Source organism: Peromyscus leucopus, chromosome 20 (assembly GCF_004664715.2).
Source record: "Peromyscus leucopus breed LL Stock chromosome 20, UCI_PerLeu_2.1, whole genome shotgun sequence".
Lineage (NCBI taxonomy): Eukaryota > Metazoa > Chordata > Mammalia > Rodentia > Cricetidae > Peromyscus > Peromyscus leucopus.
In genome coordinates, this window is record NC_051080.1 from 49,757,136 (window position 1) to 49,769,709 (window position 12,574).

General features: G+C 36.4%; 1 protein-coding gene across 2 annotated transcripts in view; it reads right to left on the reverse strand.

Annotated features, from left to right (window-relative positions):
• The window catches only part of Angpt1 (angiopoietin 1), a 247,086-nt gene that overhangs the window by 47,895 nt on the left and 186,617 nt on the right, over nt 1–12,574 (reverse strand). For both annotated transcript variants that reach the window (XM_028879305.2, XM_028879306.2), the window contains exon 5: nt 6,758–6,885. In XM_028879305.2, coding sequence (XP_028735138.1) covers nt 6,758–6,885 — 128 coding nt within the window. The remainder of the gene's footprint in view (nt 1–6,757; nt 6,886–12,574) is intronic.

The window sequence follows — 12,574 nt, forward strand, 5'->3', positions numbered from 1 at the left end:
CTGTTTTCCCTGAGGCACCATGTTAGAGCACAAATGGCTGGAGGGTATGAATACAATGACCAGAACTGTCATTCACAGCAGAAATGTTTCATGTACTTCTTCTGAGTGAAAGGAACTAAGACACACATGCCTGTGTATGCATATGAATTAGGACAACTGGTCCCCTGAGGGTTCTACCTCCAGTTTCACACTTACCCTTATGTCCTTATTATCCCTAGTAATTGACTCATCTTGAAATTCATGAATTTTAAATTCCCTTTCTCTTCCCAAGATTACTCTTATGCTAATCTTCTGCATTTCTCCATCTGCTTTGTGTCCTTAACATGACTCCTAACATGTCTGCTTTTAATTAAAAAATATTCAGTTATCCCCCTTAATTCTAATATATTCATCCACTTATTTTTTTTACTCAATAAGCATTCTTGGGCATTGAGTCTATATTATGATTGAGGAAATTATGAAGAATATAACATGGATTGTGTCCTCAAAATACCTTGACATTTCAATACTGACTGTTCTCATAGAGGTAAGAAGGTAGTAGAGTCCATAATTTTCCAACTTTAGTGACTTTAGAATTACAGCAGTAATAACATTATGTAGAGACTTAATACAAAGAGCTAACAAGTGAGAAAAAGAAATGATTGTTATTTTGGACACTTTGTGTTGCATGTTACATGGCCACACAATAGAAGGAGTATCAGATAGTAATTAGAGATGAGATAATCTATTGGAGGCAGACCAAGGGTATATGAACAAGAAAATGGGAAAATAGGGAAGAGTCACTAAAAATGATCTGTCAGGTCATTTGAAAACTTAATATGCATTTTCTAACTTAATCTCAGAACAGCTTGTGAAAGTACGATTATTATATTCACCCTACAAATGCAACACTGGGGTTTAAAATATTTAAGTAGTCTACCAATGATTATACTTAGCAACTATAATGAATCTAGGATTTGAGCTGAATTTTAATTAGATTGAGGGTTTGAGCCCTTGATATGCCTAAGTCAAAATTATTGGTAGTAATATAACTGAAAGCAAAAGCTGATATCATTAAAGATCAATCTAGTATTTAAATAAATAAAGAAAAAGTGTTTATAGATGGGGCAGGTGGTCCAAGTGTAGGTTTTAGTAAACAATTGGTATAGATAATATACATCAGTAACTTGTAAGTGGGTCCATGTTTGGTTTTATTTGTTGTTGTCTCTTAAGCAGTGGGTAACTGATATTAACTGTAGATATTAAATGAATATTCATTGTAGTCATAAGATAAGAAAATGTGATTAAAGAAATCTCAAGAATATGTGGGGTTGGGAAGGAAAATAAATTAAACAACTATTTGAGAGAGGTGAAGTTAAGTGAATATTTTAAAATATGTACAAACTTGAAATGAAGGGAACATTAGTGACCTTGGCCAAAGAGATTTCAGAGTCTTCATGAGACTAAAATCAGATAAAAGAGCTTAAACGGAGCACAGGTGGAAATTTCAAAGAAGCACCTGAGGCAGCTAACGTTTGCAAGTAATGCTAGTGAACTATCAAGGAATATTCTGCTAGGAGAAACTAATGACACTGGTTTTCTGAATAATCCAAAGAATGAATCTATCTATATCTATCTATCTATCTATCTATCTATCTATCTATCTATCTATCTATCTATCTATCTATCTATCTATCTATCTCTCCATTCTTCTCTTTCTTCCTTCCCCCTCTCCTTTCATTCTCTCTCTCTCTCTCTCTCTCTCTCTCTCTCTCTCTCTCTCTCTCTCTCTCTCTCTCTCTCTCTCTCTCTCTCTCTCATTTGTCTCCTAATGGACTTTTGCCTCTAACACAAGTTGGTATCCAAAGCTATAAAGCCTACCTACATACTCAGAAAAAGACTTACCACACTGATAAATTTACAAAGTGTAGAGAAAACTGTGCTATGAGTTTTTAAAGACAGTTAACTTGTTAATGCAATTGTATGCACTTGTTTTACATCACTCACAGTTTTTTCCCCAAACACAGCTTTCCTTTTAAAAGGAGGCATCCAACAACTTGATATATTAAGTGCTGAGAATGCGTTTTAGGGGAAGACCCGGAGAAAGACCGAGGGAGTAGTCACCAGGTTGAGAGGCAGAGAAATAAGTTAAGGGATTTAAAAGGGTCTGATTCCTGTGGACACACAAGAGTGACAGTGGTAGCAGATGCCACTGCAGGGATGTGAGGACAATAGAGCACAGCTGACTTGAGGGATAGATTCAAGTTTCAACTCTGCTTTCTCTCATTTTTTCTTTTTCCTTCATTCTTTCCGAGTGTGTGTGTGTGTGTGTGTGTGTGTGTGTGTGTGTGTGTGTGTAAGGTTAAGTGTACATAGAGTACTTCAGCAGTGTTTGGCATAAGAACTAACCACTGCTCTTAGATCTCAGATGTACTTTATAATAATACATGCAGGTTTATACTAGGCATTACTTATTCTAAGTATTTAGCATAATATTTGTGCATTAAAGTATTGTTATATGTGACATTGTACATGATTTACATTTATAATTTATTATAAAATAGTACAGGATATTCAAAACAAAAATATGCAAGTGTTCAACAAGTTTGCCTTATGAATATGATTCCTGGCCTCTGTTTATTAATACTGGCATCATGGAGATTGATCATGTTAATTTGTATTTTATATCTATTTAAGAATTTGGATTCAATATTGAAAAAAATTAAAGAAAAATCAATTTTTATCTACAGTCAGAAGAAAAAGAAAAAGCCTATTCCTAAAATATTAAGGACAGCCCCTGAACAAATGATCAGTTACAGAAGGATTTGAACACGAGAGACCCGAAGAGTTCACTGGCTGGTCTTGTGTGGTCTGTGTTATCTGGCATGCCCTTCCTGTGGATGGGGCCTGCTCCATTTACTGTGTCTGTTACATCTATTGATTCGATGGCTGTGGCTTAGCTCTGTCCAAGAAAAGACTGAACTGGCTTCTTCCCCAGGCAAGGTCAAAGCTTTCAAGCATTAAACACCTTTTAACTTAATACGGAGATTTAAACTCAGACAAAAAGGGGGAATTTGATTCACATACTTTTTACGCTCCTATGCTTTATACAAATTGGAATGATTAACCTTCTGGATGTTAATTATTTTTCCATAACCTTAAATGGAAAAGGCTTAACACATTTGTTACAGTCCCTTTTCAAGAATTATAGGAGTTTTGAGTTCAGAAACAATTTTTAATATTTTAGAATAAGACTTCTGATTTAATGGTTTGTTTTTGGATGAAGCAAACTGACTACAGGGCACTTGGCTTTAAACACTTGTGAAATGGAAAGAGAAACTCTGTTTCCTTCTACTATGCCTTGAAGGGAATGCAGAGGGAAACAACCGCAGACCGTGGACACTATGAAACAAGGAAAGATAGAAAAGATAGAATTCTCATTTTCTATTTGCTTGACAAATCATCCTAAGCTAACACTTTTGCCTTCCACATGGCATTTGAAAAACAACACATTTCAAACTTTAGCGAACATTTCTTTTTTTGACATAGAGCAATGCCAGTCAAAATAGACTGGCAGCATGCACAGGACCTGCAAAGGTTCAAATCCTCTCGCTGAGAGGGGGATATGGACAGATGCTCCCATCCCTAACAAAGATGTTGTCTCTAATTGGCATTTACTAGCAAAGGAAAAATTCTCCAATGCAACTTCACAGGGTAGATTAACCAGGCTTAAGGACAGGCCCTATTCCCAAAAGTAGAATGCCAACACAAAAGACCTGCTGTGTCATTTTTATAGATGTTTTGTCCCACATCACTATGTCTGGGTATTTTTGTAGTACTGGTCCTTTGCTTGTGTATTATGGCTTCTGATTTTTGCTTTTATGTTTTGGTTTTGTGTGTGTGTGTGTGTGTGTGTGTGTGTGTGCGCATGCGCGCGCAAGAGTGTTTGCACGCGTACGGTGTGTATCTTGTGTTTTATCTTTGTTTTTAATTGTTATTATGGTTTGTTTTCTTGTTTTCTAAAGAAAGAAGGGCAGAAGGCATTGAGTTGCATAGGTAGGGCCATGGGGAGGATCTGACAAAGTGAAGGAGGGAACCATGATCAAAATATCGTGTATGAAAAATATGTATGTTGCCGGGCGGTGGTGGCGCACGCCTTTAATCTCAGCACTCAGGAGGCAGAGGCAGGTGGATCTCTGTGAGTTCGAGGCCAGCCTGGTGTACAGAGTGAGTTCCAGGACAGGTGCAAAGCTACACAGAGAAACCCTGTTTTGCAAAACAAAAAACAAAAACAAAAAAAAAAAAACAAAAAAAAAAAGGAAAAATACAGAAATAAATAGTTCTGGAGTTCTGGTATACTGCAGTCCCCACACTTCCTAAAGTATGAGCATTTGCTATCAATTGCTTTTCTTGGTTGCCTTAAACACTGCACTTTTATTGATTGCTTCATATTCCATATCATACACACTTAACTCAATTTTAATGCTGTTAGCTTTTATAGACCTGAGTTTCCTTAACTTCTGATGAACTTGTGAGAACATCACAAAAAGAAAAAAATGGGCTTTGATTAGCCATCTTCAGGGTAGTATCAACTGTTTGTTGATGATACCCTAGTCTGGTTAGCAGGGCCTAGAAATACATTTTCTCAATGCCTTTTATTATTGTTAGGAGAATGTCAATGATTTGGATCAAAAGGAAAGAAAGTGAGGCTATATAAGATAGGGAGAGGGAAGTTGATTTTAATAACTTGCTCACTCAGGTCACACATATGTCTTCTTCATGGGACAATAAGTTCATATTAAAAAAAATTTGGTCGGTGAAACTCCAATTATGACCCATGTAAATAATTATCTTCTTCGAACTCTGATAAGTCTGGAAACAGATGTTTGTTTTCAAAGCCAATGTTCAATAGTTATCACATGCATAATTTGGGCAAGCTGCCTTTCTGAAATTCTAGAAGCACACAACTCCTTGAGCTGTTGAAAAGGAAAAGTCAGTGTGTCATATAGAGTTCTATTCTGATCGCCTCATCCTTGTATATTCATAGTTTTGTGTGTTTCTTTGTTTTATTTTATTTTAAGCCATAGGTTTCTTGATCCAAAGACTAATGCCCAAACTCCACAGGAAAAGCCGATGACGTCACAGTGCCTTTGTGAGTGGCTGAGATGGAAGAGCAGAGCACTGAGCATGTCCCCTTCACCCCTTCCTGTGCTTCCTTTCCCGCCTTCCCCACTCCCATTTGTGGAGCAAAACTGAAGGCTTCTTTAAAAGAAGAAAATGTTGTTTCAAGAAAAGAGAAAAATAGTGAGACAACTTCACCCAGCAGCCCTTATTCAAATCAGGATCCAGACACAGGGGCAGAAAGAAATACAGCCTTTGACTGGGCCTGGATTCTCGGCCAGACACCTGACCTTGGTAATTGTGTGATTTCTGGCACACTGGTCTCCAAGATTCTCTTCCCTTGCTTACCAAAATGCACAAAATCAGAAAAAAAAAAAAAAAAAAAAAACAAAAAAAACCCAAAACACTAGGCTTAGTGGATGCTAGGTAGATGTTCTGATGCTTTCGTTATCAGTGCATCCTTTTCATTTTTTTTTTTATTTTAGTGTTCATTTATTAAGGACTTAACTATGTGCAGAAAACATGCTTGGCCCTGGGAAATCAGAAACAAAAAGTCACAGTTTTACCATGTAGAACTTTAGTAATAGAAATGTCATGCAACACTTATGGGGGCAATTCAGGAAGGTCTTTCATGAGCATTCTCACAGGATTCAAGAAAATGATGATGCATACACAGGTGTGGGAAAGGGCCATGGAAAGTGTTTTATCTCAGAAGAACAGGCTTCTGTCTTGGGACCTTGTAAATCCAGACAAGCCCTTCCATGTTAAAGAGCAAGTAGCTTTCTTGCCTCTGATCCCACTGTCTTTGGCTGCCTGGTCTAAAGGTCCCAACATAACCTTCCTAGAGACATCGCTAGCACTACACTTCTATAGTACTTGATTACCCTGTCTTTTGGCAAATGCCTGTCTTCTCTATTACACACAGAAATGCTTGTTTTGTATTTGTGTTCTTAGACAGCGACTGGCAAATGAATGGCATCTAATTAATTGTACTGAGCGAAGGCATAAAAGGATGATTTAATGAACAAATACAGGGAGGTCTCTAAAAGAGAAAGGATAGCAAGATGTTGCTTCATTGCTTCCACATTTACCTTGGACACTGATCAACATAAAGATGAGTCTGTTCTTCCAATTTACACTTGAGTAAGTATGAGGGGCACATCCTTTCACTATTGTGTGTTCAGATAGTATATGTTTCTCCCACTTCAACAGGATCAGTAATTCTGCAAATAGCTGGATTGGCCCCACTCTTACATTGGAAGGCATGTGCTCCCTGACATCTTGGGACTTTAGAAGATTATTTTTAATGCTTCCCCCATGCACTAAAGGTAAATGTGGCAGCAGCATATAATTTGTGGAAGCCAACATTTTTTAACACTATGATATCCAAGAAATGGAAGAAAATAAAATTTATGTAATTAAAGATCAGATCATTAACAAGGGTGAGAGGACATCTGCAAAACAGGGTTTTCATCCCCTGTGGACCAGAGAAACACAGCCTCTCTCAGAGAACAGAAAAGAGCAGCTGAGGTGTGTGTGTGTACATGTGCATGTGTGTATACATGCATAGGTGTGCATCAACATGTATTGTGTTTAATAAACTTAAAATTTTATTTGATTGTAATTATACTGCATAAACAAGCACTTCTGATTTTACCTTTTTGGGTTCTGGCATATTATTAAAATAAATAGTGTAGATTCCACTCTTATTAAAACCAGCTTGATATACATCTGCACAGTCTCGAAATGGTTTCTCTTCTTCCCTTTTTCCTCCCTTTAGCAAAACTGCAAAATAAAAGAGAGATATTATACTATAAGAACTAAAAATATCAGGATCATTACCACCATATGGACTACAAACAGCAGGTCTTTGCTGGCTTCACATAATCTGTGTTGCACACACTGAAAAATAAAACATACCACCTACTAAGTAACTGGTAAGTTGAAAAGAAAACGAAAAAGCTGTGGATCAATTTTCAATTACATATTAATCTTACATCAGTTTATTTACTTTGGATTTTCTATAGCCTCAAAAACTTCATCTTGATGGGCGAATTACATAATCATGTGATGCTTCCTATTGTTAACAATTTATGGCAGTGTTTCCTGTCAAATTTATAAAACATTCCTATCTACATTTCAGAGAAAAGTTTATTTATTTATTGCACTGTTGGAAATTTCATGTTAGGTACATGCTTTACCATTGAGTTATATTTCAAATCCCAGGGTTTAAAAATGTAAAAATATCAAAAAGCAGCAACAACATAAAAAAAGTCAAATGAAAATACCTTCTGTGCCTAGAGGTAATGGTGCACACCTTTAATCCCAGCTCTCTGGAGGCAAAGGCAGGAGGATCTCTGTGAGTTCAAGCCCAGCCTAGTCTGGCCTTTGCAGTGAGTTCCAAAATAATGTGAAAATATTTAAAAATACAACATTTTTATTAATTCTTTGAGAGCTTCCTACATTCATATAGTGCATTTTGGTTATTACCCTAACCCCACCCCTCCCAACTTTATGTCCTCCTTTTTCAAATGACTCACACAGACTAATACTTTATGCCTATATACTGTTCCATGTGGGGCCACCCAGTGAGCATAGGTGACCTCCATACCCTTAATGAAAACTAACTCTCCTTCCTTCAGAAGTCATCAGCTATCACTAGCTCTTGGTTCCATGTTTAAGCTTGTGAATCCCTTCTTCCCCCATGCTAGAATCTTGTCTGGCTTGATCTCATGAAGGTCTTGTGCAGGCAATCAAAGCTGTCATGAGCTCATGCGTACAGTGGTTCGGCCAAGCCCAGATGACCTGTGTTGCTCTAGCCTTCCCTGACCTCTACCACTTACAAATGTTCCACTGTCTCTTTTGCAATGGTTCCTGAGCCTTGGTGAAAGGGGTTGATTATACATTTCCCATTTACAGCTGAGGAGTCCACAAACATGTTTTCTACACTTTGACCAGTTACGAGTTTCTACATTAATCACCAGCCACTATACAAAGAAACTTCCCTGATAGTGTCTGACAGCTGCACAAATCTATGAGTTAGGGAAATGCATTTAGAGGGAAGTGTGACACCATGTCCATTTTGCATCGTAGTAGTAGCAGGTTCACCCATGAGGGTTGTGAACTCCACAACCATGGGCTGTTGGACAGATTGACAGGACTAGACAACCCTTTCCTCCGGTAGAGTTGCCTCAAATGCAACCAGAAGTTAACTGGCTAACACTTGTGCTGTTATTGCACTCTTGGGGCCATGTTGAGAATTGCTCTACTTGAATTTATAGGATTTATCCGATTTCTAGAATTGGAGGTGATGGATTTCTAGGTTTATTTCTAAACTTAATTTCTAAATAATACTAATTTACTCATTTTGTGTCATCTGTGTCATGATTTAACTTCAGGGTACTAAATAAGACACAAAGTGCAGATACATTTTCTTTCTTTTTTAAAAAATTTTTAAGACAAGGTTTCACTGTGTAGCCCTGGCTATCCTGGAATTCACTCTATAGACCAGGCTGGCTAAGAACTCAGAGCTCTGCCTACCTCTGCATCCTGTGTGCTGAGATTAAAGGCATTCACCACCAATGCCTGACTACTGTTTTGTATTTTCAAAGTCTAGCTGTCTTGAAATATTTGGCTTTGGCTTTTAAGAAAATTTCTAGGAACTCTTCAGTTTAAACCCACAGAACACTACTGCCTATATTTAGTACTGTAAATATCTACATTACATTTGATGCTTAAATTCTTTCTTCAAAAAGTAACCTGACAGTGCCAGTCATTATTCCATTGTAACCCAAACTAATAATGAGTTCTTCAATGAGAAGAGCCTTATTTTATTCACAGAGCTACACCCATTTTTAAGTTATCATTAATGAAATAAAAATACAAATTGACCCATTTAATAGCTCTTGGCTAAAAAACTATGTGCTGTATTAAACATTAATGATCTAGCATTTTCTAACAAATACATGGTATTTTCATAATAGGTTTCATTTAATTAAGAATGTTTGTAATAGTAGTCCTTGTTTAATGAATATGTTTCCAGTCAGTTTAATTCACAATGTTCCTACATAATAAAAACATCAAATAACCACCATGAGTAACTGCTATTAAATGAATCTGAAAAGTGTGAAAGGGATATAAAATACTGGCTTGAATCAAACATAATTTAATAATAGTTAGCCTTTTATAAGTGGTAGGGGGTCTAATATTTGTGGAATGAGTTATGTTGATGCAAATATTTTAAACTTTAAAACTGCTAGATTATGTTTCAAGAGAGCAAAGTATTTGTGTCAGATAGGTTGCCATAATGTAAAAATTAAAGTGTTTAATGATTCATCATTTTACATGAGGCTATTGCCTGTGTTAATGGTTTTGCAAAGTTACATTTAAGCACTGCTATCACAAGCTGCAATGTCAACACAGAATAAGTACACACCCTGGAAAGCTCATATGACAGTGAAGAAGTGTTTTTGCTAAATGTATGCAAAGAACCATTTAAAACATATAGGTAAATGCTTACCAAAAAGCCATTTTGATTGGCGCTTGGCTAAAAACAATAAAACAGTTTGCTGGGTTTTGCTTAGAATAACTAAATGGGCCATTAATTTTCAAAATCAATTGTTCCTAAATGCTCAATACTTGATCCCTTCTTGTGTGTAAAGGTGAAAAATATCCCCATTAAGTGCACCAAACAAGAATGTAAAGAAATATCAGCTAAAATTTATGATGGCATAAGAGGATGAAAAAATACAGGAAAATGTGGTGAGTAGAAACCCATTGGGGAAACTCATTTTTCTTTTTAGGGTGAGAGAAGAAGAAAGTCATTTATCTAATAAGAAAATGTTTCTCTTGTTGAACACACCACTTCCTGCCCTCATGTGTGTGGTTATGCAAGGAATACATTCCCATCCCTCCCTTCTTCAACTCCTGTGCCCTTTGCTTTCCACTTCAGGAAGATGTGGGTGAAGGGGCTGCTGTGTGGTTAGAGAAGCGTTTTCACACACATTTTCAGAAACAGGAAGAAGGGAAAGGTTGGCCATTATCTTCCTTGTGGAATGTGTGTCAGTGTTTACTAAATTAGTAATATAAATTCTCTACCTGGGAAAATATACTGTGGTTAAACTATAGATTTTTGTTGTGATGGTGATATGTGTGACATAGAACTTTGGTTCGATCTCCATTTGAGTCAGCATTTTTGAAAATGACAGATCCTCTCTACATCTTTTCCCTAAGGACTAGGCTGCTTCTTCTAAATTGTTAAATACAAAATTTTATTTTTAAAACATTGATTTAGGCACATTTTAGAGTGTTAAAACTTTCAAAAATGAATTTAATTTAAAAGATTCATTCACAGCTTATCTCTGGTTTTGTTGTTTTATATTGTGGTTTAAAGAAGAGTCCATCTATAGAGGTAGTTTGACTTCCAGGGTGTTTGTTAAAATTAGTCTCTATTCTGAAGAAGTCATAAGTATTTCTGATGTTGGCACGTAGATCACACACAAAGCAGAGGAGAGTGTGGTAATACTACAGAAACAGTAGTTACTACCACTGATATAATAATGGTAAAAACACTGGCAATAGCAACGTTAAATTTCCATTCACTTTTCTGAAATGAACACCACTAGAACATAGAAGTACACAGTGGGTGGAGCTGCTGTGCTCTTTCTCTCCTCAAGTTCAAAGCCTGTAGCTTACTAAATTGAGGGAAGCTAAAGCCATCTAGTCATTTGTAAGATTTTATTGATTTGACTTCTTCTTACAAAACTTAACTGGCTTATTTCATTCACTGACACAGTTGGGATATATCATTGCTTTGAGTCAAAAAGAAGGAAGTAATCTCATGATATTCCATAAGCTTTATCTAGTAGTAAAGATTCAAAGATTATTGAATATTAAATGATAATATTGTGATGCATAGACAATAAGTAGGTTGTTGATGTTTGAATAATTTCACCATTAAGTACTAAAGTGTTCTGAAATTTAGTGTCCTGTCTGGATATTGTGAAAGTGAATAAATGGTGAACATTTTAAAGCACAGAGAGACAATAAAAGAAGATGAGTTTGCTGAACTCCATAAGCATCAAAAATCAGTGATAAACTGTTCAAAGAGGAGATTTAATTAGACCAGTAGATCTTAGGGGTGTGTGTGGTAAATAACAACGGGACAAAGAAGAATTAACTAGAAGAGGCTATAGGAGACATCAGGTATCCAGAGATGCAGAATGATTTAGAAACTGGCTCAATGTCTTTGTCTATCTTTTAAAGACTTTAAACTTATTGTAAAAACAGCATGACTTTAAACATTGACCTTTAAACTTGAGGTTACTTCTTTGATTGCATGCTATTATCTTTTCCTCTCCTATTCTTTAGTTTCCAATGGGTATATCTTTCCTCTAACTGAGAATCTTGAACTCCACTGTTCTAATCTGCCCTTTCCCAACATCCCTTCTCTTTCTACCTATCCATGATTGTGAATCAGGCATTGAAGAAGGGCTCATCTCAGATGGCATTTGGCATTTGTGGTGACCTCTGTCCACTGTCACTCATGCCCATTTCTTAATAAGAAATACTGTGATTTCTAGAGTTTTAGATCTCATTTTCTGCACAGTGTATCTCAAATTTCAAACCTTTTTTCAAGACCACTTCACTCCAGTCTTCTGTCACTCTTTATATACAACCTACACAACCACTTGGCTTCCTGTGAGGGTCAAAGCAATATAACCTGTCTCCTTTTTGCCATTCTCTTATAGGTCAGAACTCATCATTGCTTCTCTTTTCTTCACTTTTCACATTGAACACTTCCAGCCCCCTTTCTCTTCCTCTACGTTCATTTCCTACTTCTTCCTTATTGGTCATTTGCTTGTCACACACACACATTTGGACATGCACTAGGATTTCATTCTTGTATCTTTACCTTTACACACTATCTGTCACAGCTTCAAAGTACCACAGAGACGACTATGATGTAAAAGCATTTTTTAACTTCATATTTTCTTGCCTCTGGATTTTATGCTTCTTATTCCTATTTATCTGTCAGCTGCTACCCCAGCTCTTATTCACCTGTTTATTTATTGGTTAGCCAATCTACCAAACTGCAATTTCACTCTTTTCTCTCACTGATCCCTTTTCTTCTCCTGATTATCATCAGTGAAAAATTAGTGCAGTTTTAAATAATAATAAACAATTAGCCTAAGGTTTTATAATTATTCTCTTTGTGTCTTTTATTAATTAATAAATTTAACACATATTGATTGAACACTTCCTACGTGTAAAATTTTGTCTAGGCAATAAAGATACAGAACTAAGGACTATAAAACTTGTTCTTAATGAGATCACAGCATGAGAGCAGAAAGATCTGTTATAGCAGGAGATCTTTCATGATAGTTACATATGTAACAGTTTCTTTCATGACAGCAGAAAACTCAGCTCCCACTGGCGTAAGCAAAAAGATAACTTTACGTAAGACATGATCAGG